Source organism: Leucopleurus acutus (genome assembly GCF_964270905.1).
Source record: "Leucopleurus acutus genome assembly, chromosome: 20".
In the NCBI taxonomy this organism is placed as follows: domain Eukaryota; kingdom Metazoa; phylum Chordata; class Mammalia; order Artiodactyla; family Delphinidae; genus Leucopleurus; species Leucopleurus acutus.
The window spans coordinates 23722847-23743441 of NC_139162.1; the positions used below are offsets into that span (position 1 = coordinate 23722847).

A 20595-nucleotide genomic window follows, 5' to 3' on the forward strand; every position below is an offset into this window, starting at 1 on the left:
TCTTCCTCCTTGTTTTTGCAGGAAATTTCAATGAGAAGAAAAGCCAGTGGATCGTGGTCTTAGAAAAGCTGCTTAGATGATGTCTGTTTCCCGTGCTGTAAACACGTGGCAGAGCTGTGAGTAAATGCTCGTCACTGCATGATGAATTGGATGGCTGCAGACCAGAGGCAAACAAAATAATTGTCTCATTTTCGTGGTGATTTGCTTAACTGGGGGGACCATGCCAGAACGGCTAGCGGAAATGCTGTTGGATCTCTGGACTCCATTAATAATATTATGGATTACTCTTCCCCCTTGCATTTACACGGCTCCGATGAATCAGTCTCCAGTTTTAATGAGTGGATCCCCTTTGGAACTAAACAGGCTGAGTGAAGAACAGCGGATTTTGAACCGTTCCAAGAGAGGCTGGGTTTGGAATCAAATGTTCGTCCTGGAAGAGTTTTCTGGACCTGAACCGATCCTTGTTGGCCGGGTAAGCTTCGTTTTTAAGGTCTCAATTTCGGGATCTGTTATTGATCCCTAGACCTTTAACATTAGGCTTGTCACAGTTGTTGCCACACTTAGCTGTAAGTACTTTAGGCCAGATGGTTAGTTAGTTTACCTCTTGGTTCTTTAGGAATATGAATAATCCCATGGTAACAGATGTAAATGTAAACGAACTGCTCTTCTCTGGAAAGCTCTTCCTCCCCATCTCTCCCATCCTCCCCACCTATTATATCATAGCTTTAATATAACACTTGTGTAATGCATACACAAATAAGCTTTTTCGTTCTCATTTCACACAAGAAATCTGGATGCCAAGCCTTTCCTGTAGCTTACAGCGCTTGGAAGAGGTATGCATTTTTGCTCAGTCTGAATTTCTACCACCTGGATTCCTAAGATGTTATTTTGTTCCATTTTAGTTTGAGGCCATGTATCTCCAATTGCAGGTAGGTTTTTCTCCTTTTTATGTTTCTTTTTGTTGTTTGTTGGTTCGTTCAATTATTAACCTAGGATGGGGAAAGGGAAATTCTCAGAGTGGGTGCTTAGCAGTGCTTTGTACTTACTGTAACTCGGTAAATTTTGCAATAGGAAACTGTTGCATTCATTGTCAGATGGAATCAAATGTATAGAATCAAAATTTTAGCTTAGTGGTGTGCGTGTGTGCGCGCGCGTGCACGTGCATATATGTGTTCGACTGGATTTACATTTGTTTTGTTGCTGTTGGCAGGTTAGACAAATGTTCCTTGTGTGGATAAGGGCTGCCTGCTTTTCAAAGTTTCACTGTGGGTTATTGAAGACTATACATGTTTATTCCTCAGAATCGCTCATAAGCTTCTGTTAATTTTAACACTCACCATCATCATAGGTAGAATTCCAATTACGAGCCTGCCAAGGACTGATTTTCCTGATAAGTCAGATTCAGAAGTGAATCATGCCAATATTATGCGTTTCCCAAATGCAGTGATTTTAAAAAAGAATTAAATATTGATCTTCGAGACTTGAGTTAACACTTTGTGTCTCGCTAGGCACTTCTGATTCCATTCCTGCTTCTACCTCATTGTCTTGCAACGCAGATTGAGCCTCCCCAAGGATTATGCTTTTTCATTTCATGTAGTTCTACTTGGACAAGGGAAATCTGGATGAGGTGGTGTCATGAATCATTCAAAGAATATTTATTGAGCCAAATACCTTTTTAGGCATATGGGGGTATATCAATGAACGAAACACTGATCCCTGCCTTCAAGCAATTCACATTCTGGTCGATACTGTTTTGTATTGAGCACTCTCATAACGGCACTTTATAGGCACAGTCCTGTTTGATTTTAGCAACAGCTCCCTCTGCCTCGCTCTTTATATGTATATGTGTATACGTGTGCATATGTACATATATACAAACAATACGTGTGTAAAACAGGTCTACATTCCTTTCTTTGTAAGTCCAAAATACAAAAAAATATTTTTTTATATGCTTGATACACACTCAGGTAGCAGAACTGACTGGAGGCTATTTATAGTCGTAGTGCATCCCATTACTGTGACTGTACGTATATTTCCCAGCAGAAATGTTACTGTGTTTGATTACAGGGTGCTCCCCCAGACTCTGCTGAAGGTTTTGTTTACTATACAGTTTATCTACCTTAATACATTTCTAAATGTGAAAACTTCTCAGTTCCAAAACATCTGACCCAGCGTGTTTTGAATAGGGGCTTCTTGACCACATTATCTTTTTTTGTTGTTGTTAAGTGCAAAAATTGAGACTTAGGTGGGTTAATAAAGTAAACCGAGAGCGTAGAGCTAGTAAATGATCTGAATCTGAATCAGGTTGGGGATTCCCAAGGCCATAATTTTATCCACTGTATCCTATTACATCTTAGTGACTAGTTACCATGTATTTAAACTATAATTTGCACTTAAGAATTATTGAGTATAAAATGCAGAGTTCTTAAATTCCTACGTTCTGGAAATTCAAAACTTCCTTAGCCAGCCCTAAGGCAAGGCGTTTTCATACCGTATGAAATTCTGGGTATACGGTACATGCACACATATATAATTGATGGATGTTTTCTCCCTGTTTCTATTAGTGAACTCTATGGAGGTCTGTCACACTGATGGTATCTTGTGTAATATAAGCAAACTTGCTATCCCCAGAACTTTCCATTTTTATCTGAATATAAAAAGTAATTAAATTGGGGTTTGTTTTAGACTCAGGCTCTAATGAGTAATTTTGCCTCCGTTCTTTAAATGTAGCAACAGAGAGAGGCAAACAAGGCGGCATTTACTGCCCTTTTTTGACTTAGGAATCCTTGAGAAATCCATGCCTCTTTGAACGACAGAAATGTTGCCAGCGAACCCTAGGATTTTGAAACGGCCAAAGTGGTTCTCATCCTTGACGGCTGCTCTTCACATGGCCAATCCCCAAACGATTGTTAAATCTGAGTTAAACTTATTTCTGAAGAACTTTTTCTGCAAACATTTCCAATCATATGTATTTCCCCTTAAAGAAAATTGCTCCTGAATTATTACAGCTTGGCCTTTGAGGATCTTGAGTTGTAGCAAAGCCCAAAATGCATTTCGGGTGACTGCTGCCGATTATGAGTCAGGCCGAGTGTGGGGAGGATCCGTATCAGGGCGCCCACGGGTGCTTTACAATGTTTTATCTCTGTGCACGCTCTTCCACGACTGACTCTAAAGCACTTCATCGCTGAGCTCCTCCCCAGGAACTGGCTGAGAAGCATTAGTTACTTGTGAGCACGCCTGCTCTGTAAAAGGCCCTCCTGCGAGTCACCGTGGTGGGAGCCTCGGGCCTGGCACACTGAGTTCAAGCTCAAGGGCAGAGCCAGCTTTTAAGTGATTGGCTCTTCAGAGCTTCACACATACCCTTACATCCTTTGTTGTCCGTTTTTACTATATTGGTAGGCAGCTAGATGCAGAGAAAGAACTAAGCCTTAGAGATGGACTCTGCAGAGGTTTGAATATTGGCTTTGTCACTTCCTGGATGTTTACCCTGGGAAAGTAACTAAAGCTCTTCAAGGGTTATCCAAATAAGATGAATACAAGTAGATAAGAATAATTTATGCACAGTGCCTGCACGTAGCAATTGTAGTCATGATTGTAGTCTTAATTGTGTGTGTGTGTGCGTGTGTGTACTTGGAGAGATGGACAAACTGACAACTACATCACTAGGTGAGCACAGGACCCTGGGAGCCTAAAGAGGGGCCCTTTCAATGAGCCCAGGTTGCTTAGGATGGAGGTGATGTTTGATATTTCCATGTGTCTTGAAGGGTAACTGTCACTCAGCTTGATGGCGTGGGGTGGAGTGGGAAGTTAGGTGCCCCTGCTGGATAGATTTCGGCTTATGCAATGTCATGGGAATAGGGTGGGATGACTGAGGGTCCCCTTGATCAGAAGTAGCGTAAGCCTCTATGTTTCTCAGTGAACTAAAATGAAGTTGAAATCTGTATTCTTACAGAGCCTTCTCTGCCCCATTCTGTCTAAAATATAAACGTCCCATCTCTGATATTTCATACCCTTTGACTGTGCTTTATTTTTTCTCCTTCCTGGTGATCACTGTGTCACATACTCCATACTTTATCATGTTTATGATTTGTCTCCTACTAGAATGTAAGTTCTACAAAGAAAAGGATTTTGTCTCCTTTGTTCTTCACTGAATATCCCCAGAACCTAGAACACTGCCTGCATATAGGGAGAGCTCATAAATATTTTGCATGAATAAGTGAGTGAATAACTCACCTAAATAATGGAGGAATTTATAAAATAAGATAAACCCAATCAGCTTTAATACAAATAGCATTTTTCAGCCAAAGGGGCAGTACATTGCTGTCATGTTCTCCTTTTCAGTTGTTTATTTTAGAGACCTGCTGGGTAGTTTAAACGTTGTTTCTATGTATTGATTTTAAAAGTCCTTCTTTGAGGTAGTAATAGTGATAAGTTAATTTGTTCAAACAAGTCTCCTTATGAAGGCTGCAGAGTCTTCTCTCTGGAGGCTGTCCCCCTTACTAGAGGCATGAAGCAATTCAGGCTGGGGATTCCATTATCTTCCAGTTCTTCTGCAAACTTACATTTGTGCTTATGTCACAAACTAGACCAAAAATCTTTCTGAATTCTTGAAAAACAAATAGCAGCTAAACAGACTCCACTCCTGGCTCCAGCTCTCTGTGGTACAAGGTGGTCTGGAGCCCGTTTGTATACACACATAAATATTTAGATTTCTGCGTTGCCCAGGACCTCCTGTGTTGACTTTCTCTGGCAATTCTGGAAGAGAATAAGGTGGTACATGGGACCCTTCACCCTATATTCTTATTTGTCTGGTTTTGAAAAGGAAGAGAAGGAAAACCCATGGTGCTTTTCATAAGTCTTGTAACCAAGACAAAAATGTTGTCCTTGGGATGAAATGTGCATGGGTTCTTTAAGGCTGGCATCTTGATGCCATCATGAGAGCCCTTGGCTGTGAGTCAGGAGGGTGACCGATCAAGTCATTACACAAATATTTATTGGGCACCTACTATCTCTTAAGTGTTGTTACCAGTGGATTCTCAGTTCTGAGCAAACACAGATCCATGCCGTCTGTCATAATGGGCTACTAGGGGTAGACAGATGTTGAGAAAATAATCATAATGTGACATATGCCATGTTAAAACTGAGATAAGTACTCTGAAGTGAAGGAACATGGGTCTATGGAAGCTGGAAGCATAACGAGGAAGCTGGTCTATTTGGTGGGATGATGGAATCTTCCCTAAAGGAATCACCTGTGAGCTGAGATGCCAAAACCATGAACTAAGGTGCAGGGTTGAAAAAAGACAGCATTCCCACAGAGGACATAGCATATGCACAAGACTATTTAAGGAGCTGAGAGAGGGTCAGAGTAACTGGAAGACAGAGAACTAGGGTTGAGATCTTTTGAATTAGGTAGAAAGATGGGCAAGGATCTCTTGGAAATCTGGCTTCTGTCTTTTTTCCCCTCTGCTATAAAGGAACTGGAAGAGAAAGTCACACAACGTCTCTCGGGCGCAGTTTCCTCACTTGTAATTGTATAGTGGATTATGGAATTATATTTAAGATACAGATCCCTGTGGAACAGGAAAAGAAAGCAATATATATAAAAAAAAATGTGTGGAACCTATCTACCCAAGTTCCTTTAGCTCTTGTTCTGTGGTTCTGTGATCCTCTGTTCCTCAGACTGTTTTATTTTGGGAAAAAATGGTTTGCTTTCCAGGTGGTCAGAGTTCTATCCTAAATCCTCTTTCTTACATAAACTCCTCTGCTCTCTTTCCTCCCTTTTCCCCTCCTACCTGGATTTCTGAGCAGTTCCTTATTTGGATATAACTCTCACTGGTGATGCCACATCTATTTATAATTCTCTCCCTCCAAGGTACTGACTCATTTTCTGTCTTTAAATTTGACCTTCTAACCTCCCCTCTTCCCCGTAACTTGGAAATCATTTGGGTGGTGTTTAGTATGAAGGACACGGGGTGCCAAATAATTACACTATATTACAGTTTACGGTGTCAGCGGCTGGTGAGAAAATTCCACTTGACATGCCATTATTTTTGCTGGCTGTTTGCATGTTAAGAGCACTGGGCCACGCAGCCACAGCCAGATTGTATCTTTGGCCTTGCGAGAACAGTTCACTGTCAGTTTCGTGAAGCTTCTGCTTACTCAGACAGAGACTTGTGCACCAATAATTTGGCAGGAATGCAAGTCAGCCTCGCATGTCTCAATCTGACCCAACAACAAGGGTTGTCTGCCTTTTGCCCAGTGTCCCAGCTTAGAAATAACAGGCATCCCAGAGCTGTTGGAAGTCTTTTGGTGCTGATACAAAAAAAATGGAATAGTATTAGTCATGTTTGTTAGCAGAAACCCTCAACACACACACACACACACACACACACACACGCACGCACGCACGCACACGCACACAGTCTGTTAGCTGACTTTGTACATGAGTAAAATCCCAAGACATCTCCTGATTCTTTCTCTTGGTAGCCCCCAAACTCTCACTGTTTCTTTTCACCTCTGCTACAAAGGTAGATGGAGGGGAAGGTCACAGAGCCTCTCGGGCACAGCCAAATTGTATCTTTGTTCCTTACCAGGGGCCAAGTGAGAGTGTGTATAATCTGCTTATCTCTGTAGATGCCTTGATAAGTAAATTCATGCAGACTTACAAGAAGAGCCTTGCACATTTTGTCGGTCCTCTTGAAGAGTCATCTCATTGAGGCAGATACTCTTCCCACTTGAAGCAAAGTGCTAGTAGTTATATGTTTGTGGGTGAAAAAGCCAGATTATGTCACCCTATTTTATGAATAAATAGCACCAAGGTATTCAATGTGGAAAAGAAAGAAAGCAGAGAATTGATTCCTATCACAAATACGAAGCCAAAGCTCAGAGGGAAGAATTGGGCAAACGTAAAGGCTGCACAACTGGGAAGGCTTTCCTTGCATCGCATAGCAGAATAGTATGAGTCATCCCAAAATGGTTAAAATTTAGAACATGGAAACGTGATTGCAGCTGAATAAATATCAGAAGCAAGATATAAAATGGGTGTAGAATATAATTTAAAAATGCATATGTGATATGAACAGAGTACCTGGCATGTATCTATTACGATATGTACATGTACATAAAAAATATAATCAAACATTAACAAAAATAGTCAACTCCTTTGTACCTATCACTCTGATCATCCATATTCAACAATTTTCACAAACAAAGTCAATACTCTTGATTTTAAAAAGTAACGTAAGGAGAATCCTAATCGTATCTATAACCACTATCCACTATTTCTGATATAAAGATTTCCCCAGTTGAAAACAACGTAAGATTATAAAAATCCCAAATGTATTATGATTCTATCTAATGAATAAATAATAATCATGTAGCCTTAATTAAAAACAAAATAAGGGGGGACTTCCCTGGTAGTCCAGTGGTTAAGAATCCATCTTGCAATGCAGGGGAACATCAATTCGACCCCTGGTCAGGGAACTAAGATCCCACATGCCGCAGGGCAACTAAGCCCGCACGCCACAACTAATGAGACTGCGTGTCACAACTAGAGAGAAGCCCGTGCACTGCAACGAAGAGCCCATGTGCCACAACGAAAGATCCCGCGTGCCACAACTAAGACCTAATGCAGCCAAAAAATAAATAAATATGAAAAAACAAACAAAATAAGGAGTTAATGCCTGACATTAATTCATATTAATAACTGTACCACAAATCAATAAAAGGACATATACCAATATACTAAAACTTCTTTTCCAATATATATGGTTGGATTATCTTTTTTTATAATTTTCTGCATTTTATTTTCTAGGCTCTGCTATTACTACGTTGTAAAATATAATAAAATGAGAGAAAAATAAATGACAATGTTATATTGTTCAATTTTTTAAAACCAATGCCATCTATTCATAGCAGATTCATGGGGACCATCATTTAATGTGAAATCAGTTGGTAAATATTAATAGAATTTTTTTACTTTTTAAACCACACCTGTGTTAAACCTTTGGAAGTTCAGTCTCATCAATTAATAAATTAAAGTGCCAGCAATATTTAATCATTTTTATGAAGCAATGAAGAGAGGAGGAACAGCCACAGTCTTGCTGCACTGTTGTGTGCATGTTAAATGACTTTCATTACCATGGAACAGACCACATATTAACCAAAAATTGAAGATTTTGTACTTGGCCTTGAAATGGGACACTATCGTATGAAGATTTTGTATTTGGCCTTGAAATTGGGAACTATCTTTGGAGTCTTCAAGTAATGCTGTCAGCCTGCATGTTGCTTTTAACATTTCAGTAAGAATAGTGTAGAAACGTTATTTAAGGTACTGTGTTATTTAAGAAAAAGTGTTAACGGCTTTTACAGGATCTCGTTTGGCCTGGCTAGACATGTTTTCTACATAGCAGTTTCTTTAATATTTCAGCATTTTTCATCTGTACATATTATTTCTATTATAGTTAACTTAATATCACTCGCACGTGTGCACGCCCACACACACACACACACACACACACACACTCACCCCTTGGCATAATTTGATTATATATATTCCTGTTCCTAACTAAGTCTTTGAATATTTTGAAATGTATTAAAGACAGTGTTGTCAATATTCAAAAATCTGAATATTTCATTAAAATATAGGTATGTTTTCTCATTAGCACCAGCTATTACCTCACTCACATTTCAAAACATTTAAGAATCTTCTTAGATGTATCTAGGAGGAGAACTAAAATACACTACATTCTTATTAATCAAAGTGAGGGTCTGTAGATTAGCAGCAGCACTGTCACCTGACAGCTAGTTTGAAATGCAGAATTTCATTCTTATTGAATCAGAATCTGCATTTTCACAATAGCCCCTAGGTAATTCCTATGCACATTAAACTGTAAAATACATATTTTTAAAGAAATCAGTCAATCATCAATTAATCCAGGGATAGTGCAAGTCATGCTTTTTGCTCTCTGCAGACAGCCTGAGTAAATTTTGAATACCGCTCAGCTAAAGAAAAGAGTCATGGAGCTGGTGTTTGCAAGAGCCCCAGGCAAGGTTGTGGGCAGAAGCCGCTGCTTATCTCATTTGCACCCCTGTAGTAAGTGCTGGACACAGCAGGCTGTGACACCAGTTTGCAAATGGGACTCCCCTGTTTTGCAGGTGACAACAGAGGGAGGTTACTGTCTGTGGAACACCCCTCCCCAAACTTGATTAGTTAACAGGAGCTGTTTCCTGCTCATATCCATGGACTTCTTTTTCTGCTGCATGTATTTACCACAGCGCGGCAGATGTGCTCTGAAATCTGCAGAGCATCAAATGTCACTGGGCTTCTGTGGGAGACAATAGCGGAATCCAAATGAGCCTGATCAGAAGGGCTGAGGAATATTGGGGGAACAGTAGGGAATGAAACACTGGATGCATATTTCTCTTTCTCTCTAATCCTAAAAAAATAACCTAGCTGTATTGTGTAGATTATTATTATTATTATTATTATTTTGGCTGTGACTATCTAGTGGAGACTGTGAACTTGATGACATTAGCCAGAGACATTAAAGTAGGGGAGAAAAGGAGGTTTAAATATCTATTAAATGTTTACTATATGGTAGACACTTTATAAAGTTTTCTCGTTCAGTCCTCCTGGCAACCCCCCGATGAAGGTACCATTATTCCCAGTGCCAGATCTGGAGAGAGACACTGAAGGGAAGAGTTGTTTGCATTAGAGTTTACAAGTGAATAAGTGTTGAAGCCAGGAGTCAAACCCGGGTGTGGTGATCTTTGAACTTGTTCCTGTAATCTCAGCAGCACATTGTCACGTTTGAACCCCGTGCAGGAAGCGCTCAATGTGCTAGGCTGCCACCCCAATTTGTAGATGAGAAAAGTGAGACTCACTGAAGTTAACCGACTACATATCTGTATGGTCTCCAGACTAGATGTATAAGGTTTATTAAGATGTAAATAGACATTTAGTGATATCTATCCAATTGCAAGGCTCAACACCTTTTTCTTTGCATGCGTCTCTCTATGCTTTGGTAGTCAGAGACAGAGGTGGATACAAACCCCTTGAGAGAAGAAAAAATGTCCTTAAGACTAATGCATGTGGTGGCTCTGTTTTATTTCCTTTATGGGGAGATGAAACTGCCACAGTCTGGGCCTGAGCAGGGCTGGTACCATGTACAAGGTGATTTGCGTGTTCTTCTCCAAATGTAGGGGCTAGCCCAGTGTCTTTCTTTTTGGCATTATCATTTACAGATACACATTTAAGATGATTATGATGATAAAGTAAGAGATAAATGATGAAGGAGTAGCAGGAGGAGAAGAATATTTTTCCTGAGCATTTATAAGGCATCTTGCTTTGTGCATTAAATATATTTATAGATGTTGTCTCCATTTTGCAGGTAAGACAATTGCGATGTTGGAACTGAAGTGAATTCTCATTGGTTAGGTGACTACAGTGAAATGACTCTAGCTGTTTTCTGAGTTGGGCAGAGTTCTTAACTACTCCAGAGCTGTAGCATTAAGTTAGCTCACTGGAAGCTTTGCCACAACTGGGCAATTTTATGGGTTTGCTTTGAACTGAGAATCACCAGAACGGTGGAAAGAAGAGCAGAATAGTTGAATGGGATGAAAAAGAAAATCTTGCACACGTAGACAGGTGCTAAAAGAAGACAAAAGCTTGTACCCTCCAGTTGCTTGAACTAACTGTGTTAATGCTAAATAATTTAGTAACAATTCCCTGTGCACTTGGAAGCTGAACTGGTAGACAATATTACAGAAGCTCCAGAGGTGGGATCTATAATTTACTTAGCTCTCTTCAGTGACTCACCCAGTGCCTTTTGCAACTCCAAGAATCTTTTTCCAAATGGATATGTGCTTCTCTGTTTCATCTCTTCCTTGCCAGCTCTTGTCATGGTGACCTTCCTCTGGACAGTTCTGGTCATGTCCTTTGTTACTGGTGCACTTTGACCACTGAGAATAACCCCCTCATGCCTTTAGCAGATTCTGTGAGGAAAAGTAATTTGGTGAAAAGCAAGCATGGCTATTAAAAATGACCAAATCCTGTAACTCCTTGAAGAAAGCCAGACTCCCCAGTCACTCAGAGGCTTTATTTAGAATGTGGCAGGTTTATTTATAGTGGAGTTTTCTTTGCTTTTATTTTTTATGTGCTTCTGAGAACCCAAAAGTATAAATGAATTTCTCACTGCGGTTTGCCTCTTGTTGTACTTGTGTGAGTGTGTGTGTGCGTGTGTGTGTGTGTGCATGTGTGCGTGTGTCCTATTATTTTTCTCTTAGAGCAGCGTTGCTTTGGCAGAGCTCATCGTCTGAATCTGACCCTGACTTTGCAGGGACATTTGTAATCAGCCTTGTGAGGTGCTTTCAGGAATCATTAGTCATTTGCAATCGTTGGTCCTATTGATTACAGCCACTGTTCCTCTCATCTTCTCCACTTTTCCTGCCATTACACTCATGCTGTAAAGGTCTAAGTTTTTTATAGCTGAAACCAAATTCCACATCCCAAGTAAACTATCGGGAATGCATTTAAATGTTTCCAGTTTTTCCTCCATCCACAAGTGGGAGGAAAGACACAAGTTGAAGCTAAAAGACCAAACAAGAAACATAGAGACACACCTGCCCCTTCTGTGTGTGTACACACACACAGAATGAGGTGATGAGAGAGGGTCAAAGAGATACAAAGGGACTTCCCTGGTGGCGCAGTGGTTGGGAGTCCTCCTGCCAATGCAGGGGACACGAGTTCAAGCCCTGGTCCGGGAAGATCCCACATGCTGTGGAGCAACTAAGCCCATGCGCCACAACTACTGAGCCTGCGCTCTAGAGCCAGTGAGCCACAACTACTGAGCCCGTGTGCCACAACTACTGAAGGCTGTGCACCTAGAGCCCATGCTCCGCAACAAGAGAAGCCACCGCAGTAAGAAGCCCAGGCACCGCAGTGAAGAGCAGCCCCCGCACGCTGCAACTAGAGAAAAGCCCTTGTGCAGCAACAAAGACTCAACGCGGTCAAAAATAAATAAGTTTATAAAAAATAATAATAAAGAACCCCCCCTTTAAAAAAAAAAAAAAGAGGCACAAAAGATAGGGCCAAGCAGCAAATGGACAGTAAAACAGAAATCCTCCATTACAGAGAGGAAGTCACGTGAGTGTTACAACATAAGAGAGGAGCCCAGACACAAAACATAGAGAGTGAGTGACTTTCGCAGAAACACAGAATTTCAGAAACACGAAGAATCCAAAACAATGAGGAAAAAAGAAAGATTGGGTGAAGGTGAAGATTGAGAGAGAGAAGTAAGGCAGAGGAGACAGAGAGTGCATGCGGAGAAAAGCCATATGGAGAGGATTTGGGGTCCACTAACTGGTTTTCACTAGGCCCAGACTAATTTCTTTCAGTCCCTGGACAGATGGGCTTATGCATACTTTTATGGCATTTCTGATCACACAGGTCTGGTTTTTTGAAAAGAAGTGCGTTTTGATTCTGACACATGGCTTTTGCTGAGTAACTGTGGCTGGCAGGACTGGGCATGAAGTCAGAACAATTTGAATGAACCAACAAACAGGATGATCTTTCTTTTAAACTTTTCCAGAGACACAATTTTGGCTTTTAAAGGTATACACTTTCTAGTAATTGATGCTAGAGACTAAACCATGGGATTTTACCTCAAACTGGTTATGGAGCATAACAATTTAATAATGAGTCTTTAAGTGAAATCATCACATCATTCCTACTGAGGGAGCATGGCACTAGTTTACAAAAGAAGTGGGAAAGTGGGAAAGGATTATGAGTAAGCCTCTGGACAATTTATGTCTTCTAAAGCTCTCTAAAATTGTGGACTGGGCTTTTGAAACATTGGAAGAAAAGCCATTTTATTAGAATTTACATTTTACATTTACAATTTAATTTATACAACTAATTTAAAATAATCTAAAATGGCCATAGAGAAGGCTGAGGTTGTTTTCTGTTTTTGCATTTCGCAAATATATTTGAATAAATATATATTTTAACAGCTTAAGAAAGAGTAGGCAAGGTGGAAGTTGAAGGATATGTATAGGTAGGACCAAGGGAAGTAACACTTCCTAAGTACCTAGTGCCTTCCAGATGTACAGAATCTTATTTAGCCTTCACTTGGACGCTGTGAGAGAGGGCTGTTAATATCACCCCTGTGCCCTCTTAACAGATAAAGAATTTTAGGTTTAGAGAGATTTAGTTACTGCCCTAGAATGGCCAAGAAAGTAGAGAATGGGGAATGGAATGCAGAACCAGCTGATTCCGCAATCTAGGCTTCTTTCTGCCTACACTGCACTGCCCCCTCACTCACTTCATTTGGTTCTTCCATATGTTTCCTTGCACATGGATACGTTCTTATGGAATATAGAAAAAGTTCTTACTTTTATACAACACAATTTGTTCTTCCAAATACTTCCCTTGATTATCTCAGTAGCCCAGGGAGGCAAGGAGGATAACTGGGATGGTATTCAACCCACATGGAAACTGGGCCTCTGACACCTTGTTCAGTGTTTGCTCTAATGATCACACTGCCTGCACACGGTCCTTTGAGAGGTACCCCCCTGTGGTAACTTCTCTCCATCAGGAAGTGTTGAGGTTCCTACTGCAGTTCCACGTTGCACCACAAAGTGGATTGCTTAAGACTCGGACTCCTAAATCCTGCTGCGCGTCATTGCCAGGAGCTCGCAAAGGCCTGGATGGGATACCTTTTAAGTATACCATCCAGTCACCTGACTTATGTGGTCTCTTTTAAATCCAAGGACTACATTACTTCTCTACTTAATGCTGCCAAATGCAGGCTGAGAACTTGGATTAACAATAGTCGCCCTCCCAGGGGATGTTATTGAATGAGGCTTTCAGAAGCCTGCACTGCCTTGTGACCTCTTAGCTTCACATTGTCCAAGATTGTGTTCCTTTATACAGCTTGGTGCCCCAAGTTCCCCATGATGTATAGTCCAGGCCAGGAAACGATGAATGCAAGAATGTTAGAGAATTCTTTCGTTAACATTTGAGGAAGGTCATTGCAGTCAAATCTTTCTTTAGAAATGTTCACCAGGCTGGATTTGGGTGGGAAAAGGAGGACCAGGTCTGTGTCACTTGGCATTTCAAGCCCTGGAATACAATTTCATCCCGTGACCTGACAGAGAAGCTTTGTTACATTTACAAGGACAATTAGCATGCCTGGAAACTGCTCCCTGAGATGTGATAAGGAAGGAAAAGTCTGCATCTGAAGGCTCCTCTCTCCTGAGAGAACTTTTGAGCTAGGTGAAGAAAGCATTCCCAGTTTGGAAATGGAGTCTTAGAAGAGTCTTTACAAATGCAAAATCCTCGGATTCTGCTACTCTGTAAGCACCACAAGGTTCTGGCTTTTTCTTTTGAATTTTATAAAAGCGTCAGCACAAGGAAAACTTTTCTAACCCATTGGGTCAGGGGTTGAGTTTAGTTTCCATTCTCCCTCCCCTGAAAGCTAAGCATTCGTGTGACTGGATGCAGATTTTCATTTGAACCTCCTTCCTCTTAAAGAACTTGTATTTTCTATTTTACGATTTACTATTTAAAGTATATTGTTGGAGGCAGATCAACTTTTTAGGGGGCATAGATGTGGGGTTTGCAGCTCTAGGAGGGAAACTGCCTTATATGAACATAGAGACAAAACACAAAATTAGGAAGAGATGTTTAGCACAAATATCTGAAACCATTAGCAAGTTTTCAGTCTGATTTCTATCTTGTTTTGTTGTTGTTATAACCACAGTGGCTAACCTATTATTCTCCCATATTTATCCCCTGAGATGAAGAGCTTATTCAGTTCACCATACCCCGCATCACCTCCACTGACTTCTATCAAAAGTACAGGGTCCTTTCTTTTTAAATGAGAACTGTAGTAGCCTGAAGTGTTGTGGTAAGGAGTTCCTCTTTGAAGTTAGACAAAGCTGGGTTTTACATCTTGTCATAACAACCATACACTGCAGCTTGTGGCCTTGTGTGTCATTTAATCTTGTTGAGCTTCAGTTTCCTCATCTAGAAAATTAGCTCGCAGGATTTTTTCCCTCTAGGATTCCCCACGCAATGTGATTATCTTCATTCATTTAGAGGGGACTAAATATAATGGTAGTTGTTTCTGTTTTAAGCCATCCACACCTTGGACTCTTCTTGTCATTAGTTAAAGCTTTTTTTCTGATTGTCATTCCCTAGGCATTATGAGGCCCCTACATTCCATGGCCATAGGTTACTCATTTGGAAAATGATATGGATGGCTTCAGCGCTCTCTAGGGCCCTCTGAAATCCAACATTCTGTTCCTCTACAATTCTGAATTATCTAAACAAATATAACACCAAGCTTGGAAGGAATACATCGCACGGAATAGAAGGAGCAGTGCTTCTTTAACATGAGTGCTTTATCTTCTGAAGGCGTGGATGAAAGTACATGCTTAACTGTGACTGTTTGATACTCAGGGAGAAGAAGAAAATTGAGAGTGAGATGATGGATGCCCACATTCCGTGTTGATAGGCACACATTTCCAATGCTTCAAAGTGTCACAGTACAAGCACAGTAAAAAAACCTGAAGGTCTAGTGAGAGGGTGGGTTGAAGATGTTTACCAACTATCAACTTCCACCACTCAGGGAGTGATGTGGAACATAGTAGTGCTGCGTTCTACCATGATGCAGACCACCCTCAGATGAACACTGGTCAGAGAGACTATTTTCTTTTGAGCTGTATAGGAGTAAAAATGATTTGCTGAAAAAAAAAATACAATCAGGCATTACAAAGTATTATTGGCATACAAATATAGAATCACCATCATCATCATAGTATAAATTACAATGGAATATTAAATTTATAACACCTGGTAAGGAGATTGCATGAAAAGAACATTATTAAAACATACTTGAGGGCTTCCCTGGTGGTGCAGTGGTTAAAGAATCCGCCTGCCAATGCAGGGGACACGGGTTCGAGCCCTGGTCCTCGAAGATCCCACATACCACGGAGTAACTAAGCCCATGAGCCACAACTGCTGAAGCCCACACGCCACAACTATTGAAGCCTGTGCGCCTAGAGCCCATGCTGTGCAACGAGAGAAGCCATCACAATGAGAAGCCTGTACACCACAACAAAGAGTAGCCCCTGCTCGCCACAACTAGAGAAAGCCTGTGCACAGCAACAAAGACCCAACGCAGCCAAAAATAAATAAATAAAATTAAAAAAAATTTTTAAATTTAAAAACTTACTTGATAAAAGCTATTACACTGCAGTAACAGTGCTACTAAATCGCTATTTTTTGTGTGCGGATTTTTGAAAGAGCTTGATTTTCAAATTCTTGAACAGGCAAAAAACATCCCATTATTTTAGTATCTGGAATTCACTGAAATAGAATCTAACCTTCAATGGCACATTTTATAAATACTGAAGAGAAGGACCTTTAGATTCATAATTATGTAAGCATTTTACACCCCTTCCACACATGCATACCACCAAAATCCCATACCTTCTCAGACAAACATTAACTTTCCTACTAATGGATAATTATTGTGCTAAACGTTTCTGATAATTTTGTTTTTAGGTACAGTGCTGGTTAAATCTATTATCTAAGATGAATTGTATTATCTTATAAATTTGCCTCAGTTTTGTACTGACTTTATTTTTATGAAAATGAGATATTTTACAAGAAGTTCATCTCTAGACTATATTGTATCATGGGTATTACAATATCCATCCTATTAGAACCCTCAAAGAAAATAAGGAATCTCGTTGCTGTTAGTCGTAACAGTGAATAACGTTTTGAACACTTTTTGCCAGCACTAGAATAAACACTATGGCCTGTCTCATTTAATGGTCACAAAATCCATGTGAGGTACATACTGTAATACCTTTCAGTCTGTAGACGTAAACAGACTTAATGAGGTTGTATAATTTGTATAAGCTCAGCCAGCTGAAAGTTGTGGAATCAAATCTCAGACATAAGTATATTTTCCATCAAGTTTTGCCCTTGAACTTTCCTTATTTATAATCTCCCCTAACATAGTTGAAATTCTTGGGTAAACTATCCATATCCTATCATTTCTTCAAACGCGCGCACGCACGCACACACACACACACACACACACACACACACACACACAATTTAGAAACTAATGTGATGTTTCACAGAATTATTTACTTTCTATTTTCAAAATCAATACAATTGATTAACATGTTATCCTGAAGTGCTGACAAATTATTGGGTAAAAGTAGATTAATATATTTATTAAGCAATATTTATTGGGAACATCCTATGTGCCAGAGCCTTTGCTGAGATGATTAAGACGGAGGCAAGGACTGTGTATTGTTGTCCAACCCAAATTGGTGTGCCCCATGTACAGTGAGGCCAAACAAACTGAAAGGTCAGAGTTTGGAGCAGAGAAAGGTTTATTGCAATGGCCAAGCATGGAGAATGGGCAGCTTGTGCTCAAAAGACTCGAACTCCCCAATAACTTTCAGGCACAGGATTTTAAAGACAGTGTTAGGGGAGGGGTCTTAGGATGCATGGTCTGCTCATGGACCTTCTGATTGGTTGGTGGTGAGGTAACAGGGTGATATTTCCTGAATCTCAACCTTCAGGTTCCAACCAGTTGGGGGTCTATGTGCTTGTGGTCAGAATGTAGTCACCATCCTCCGTCTGGGGGTGGTGGTCTTAGTTTCCATAGAATAATTCAAAGATTTGCATCAGATTCTTATCTCTATCCCTTCAGGAGGAACTAGGAGTCTTGTGACTCTTGTGTCCTAATCATTAACTGCTTGAGCCTGCTCTTTGGAGCTCAGGGAAAGCCTAGGAGACTGAAGCCTTTTTTTTCCCTAAAAACAAGGAACGGGGGACACAGAAAGTCCTTTGTACCTGGGAGGACCCTGCAGGGTCCTGCTCCTGTTTCAGGATGACATCAACATTCACTCTGAAGAAATAAGGTAGAAATATTCAATAGTGGGCTATTCACTCTTCAAAGCAACTTTCTAGTCAGGAAGAGAGATGATCACTATGTAAATCATTATCGGTGACAAGTTAAGCCTCCAGTCAAAAGCAGAATGTATAGTTTATGTATTTACCTCAGGCTATTTGTCTCACTGGGTAACTTTTTGAAAAGAAATACAACATGTTGACACACACACACACACAAACACCCCCCCCCCCCCACACACACACACTGAATTAACCGAATTCCAAGGCTTAAATTATCCCCCGGACTCTTGTTAACCCGTCTTGCCATCCTAACCCAGAAATCCCAGGTAAACGAGATGAAGTGAAAATTCCATCCAGAATGAGTTGTTATTTGATGAACTCTAACTGTGATGCCGAGCAGGGCCCTGTGGGCCCTTTTGTCCCCCACTTCTTGTAGGCAAGACTCCAACCTCCATGACCTTCCCTGAGTTCCAAAGGGCAGATTTGAACAGTTGCTAATCAAGGGAGGAGCAGCCAGGAAACCACCTGAGGCCAGATTAAAGGGACCAGAGGAGCTCTTCAAGATTAGGAGACCACCAGCGAGCCTTCACACACCCTAATCAGCCCCACCCTTTTGAAATTTTGCATAAGAAGGAAGAATGCAAGACTGTTACTTCCTTGATCCTTATACCTCTGACCACTACCCCTGACTATATAACCTCTCCCTATTCCCCAGTGAGGGGGGGCACAGTTCTTGAGGCGCTAGCCTACTGTATTCCCTCTTTGCCTGACAAAGAAATAAAGCCACTCATTATTTCTCCTCCATAACTCTGTCTCTGTATTTCTGTTTGGCATTGGTGCACAGAGAGGCAAGATTTTGGCACCAACTGTACTTACTAAGCATAGGGTGGGAGGTGGGAAATTATCTAAATCAATCTTTTCCAAGCCTTTCTCCATAGGGTTGGAGGTGGTCAAATCTGTTATTCCATCTATCTTTCTGTGTTTCATTCAAATCGTTTTTCTAAATTTCAAAACTGGACAGGTTATTCCTCTGCATGTAAAATTTCTGTGTGTCTCCATTACGTACGTAGATGAGTCCTAAATCTCTCCTTAGCCTCAGTGAAAAGCAGTTAGCATTATGTGACCTTAGGGGATTCATTCAATCTTTAATATTAGAAACATTAAATGAGTTGATAGGAAATAGATAGCATTTAGCACAGTACATGGTAGTGCTATATAATTGTTAACTGTAATATGATAATGAAAATAATAACTATTATTCACCCACAAATAACTCTTACTACTAGTGTTACTACTACTGCTGCTAAAAACACCACGGAATTTTTCTACAGATGAGAAAAAAAAGGTCAACTTTTCTCAGCAGTCATGTGAGAAACTGAGCTCAGAGAAATGAGAAAGGGGTTCAATTAAGATTTTAGTTAAAGGCCTTTATCTCTTCTCTGTACAGTTATATCTGCTGTGACCTCTTTCTATTCAATTTTTGGCAGATTGTGGGTACACAGTAAATGTTTGTTAATTGAGATATCTTTTTTTTTAAAATAAGAATGTTCATAGCAGTTTTATTTATGATAGTCTCAAACTGGAAGTAGCCCAAATTTTCATCAACAATCGAATGGCTAAAATAATTTGAATTTATACAATAAAATACTACTTAGCAGTAACATGAAAGAACTACTGGTACATGTAAAAATATGGATTATTTTGAAAACCATTATGCTGAATGAAAAGTCAATTATAAAAGGGTTTATTCATACTTTTTAGTGTAATTTTAGAACAGGCAAAATTGACCTATGGCAAGAGATGTCAGAAGACTGGTTGCCTCTAGCAGGGACAGGTTTAGGGAGAATTGAGTAGGAAGGGGTATACAGGCACTTACTGGGATGATAGAAATATTTCTTATTATAATAGACTTGTGGGTTACAAAAGTGAGTGAATCCGTTTGTTAAACATTTAATGTCTATGTACTTTACTGTATGAAAATTATACCTGAATTTAAAATATAGGCACATTTTGGATCACTCAATTCCTTCTCCTCACTTTGTGATTTCAAATGAATTTTGCAGTTATCCATTTGTACCTGTGTGAAGTCTGTAAGCTAAATAGGATATTTTATTTATTTATTTACTAATTTCTTTTAACAATATTGCACTCTACAAAATGATTTACTGAAAGTCTTAGGCAAGTCTGATAGATACACAAATTCTACTGACACACCTAATTATAAGACAGCAAACAGCTGACTTACAACACAAATTTATTTTTATTTATTTTTTGGAAATTTAGCTGTTTTTTTATTTTACTTTATTTTATTTTATTTTTAACATGTTTATTGGAGTATAATTGCTTTACAATGTTGTGTTAGTTTCTGCTTTATAACAAAGTCGATCAGCTATACATATATCCCCATATCTCCTCCCTCTTGCATCTCCCTCCCACCCTCCCTATCCCACCCCTCTAGGTGGTCACAAAGCACCAAGCTGATCTCCCTGTGCTATGCGTCTGCTTCCCACTAGCTACCTATTTTACATTTGGTAGTGTATATATGTCCTTGCCACTCTCTCACTTCGTCCCAGCTTACCCTTCCCCTTTCCCCGTGTCATCAAGTTCTTTCTCTACGTCTTTATTCCTGTCCTGCCCGTAGGTTCTTCAGAACC

At 40.1% G+C, this 20595-nt stretch overlaps 1 protein-coding gene across 2 annotated transcripts in view; it reads left to right on the forward strand.

The window, feature by feature from the left end:
* Window positions 1-220: 220 nt before the first annotated feature.
* CDH8 (cadherin 8) overlaps window positions 221-20595 on the forward strand; it is a gene marked incomplete at both ends in the record, with an annotated part of 366396 nt that continues 346021 nt past the window's right edge. For both annotated transcript variants that reach the window (XM_082862070.1, XM_082862069.1), the window contains one exon: window positions 221-472. In XM_082862070.1, coding sequence (XP_082718196.1) covers window positions 221-472 — 252 coding nt within the window. The remainder of the gene's footprint in view (window positions 473-20595) is intronic.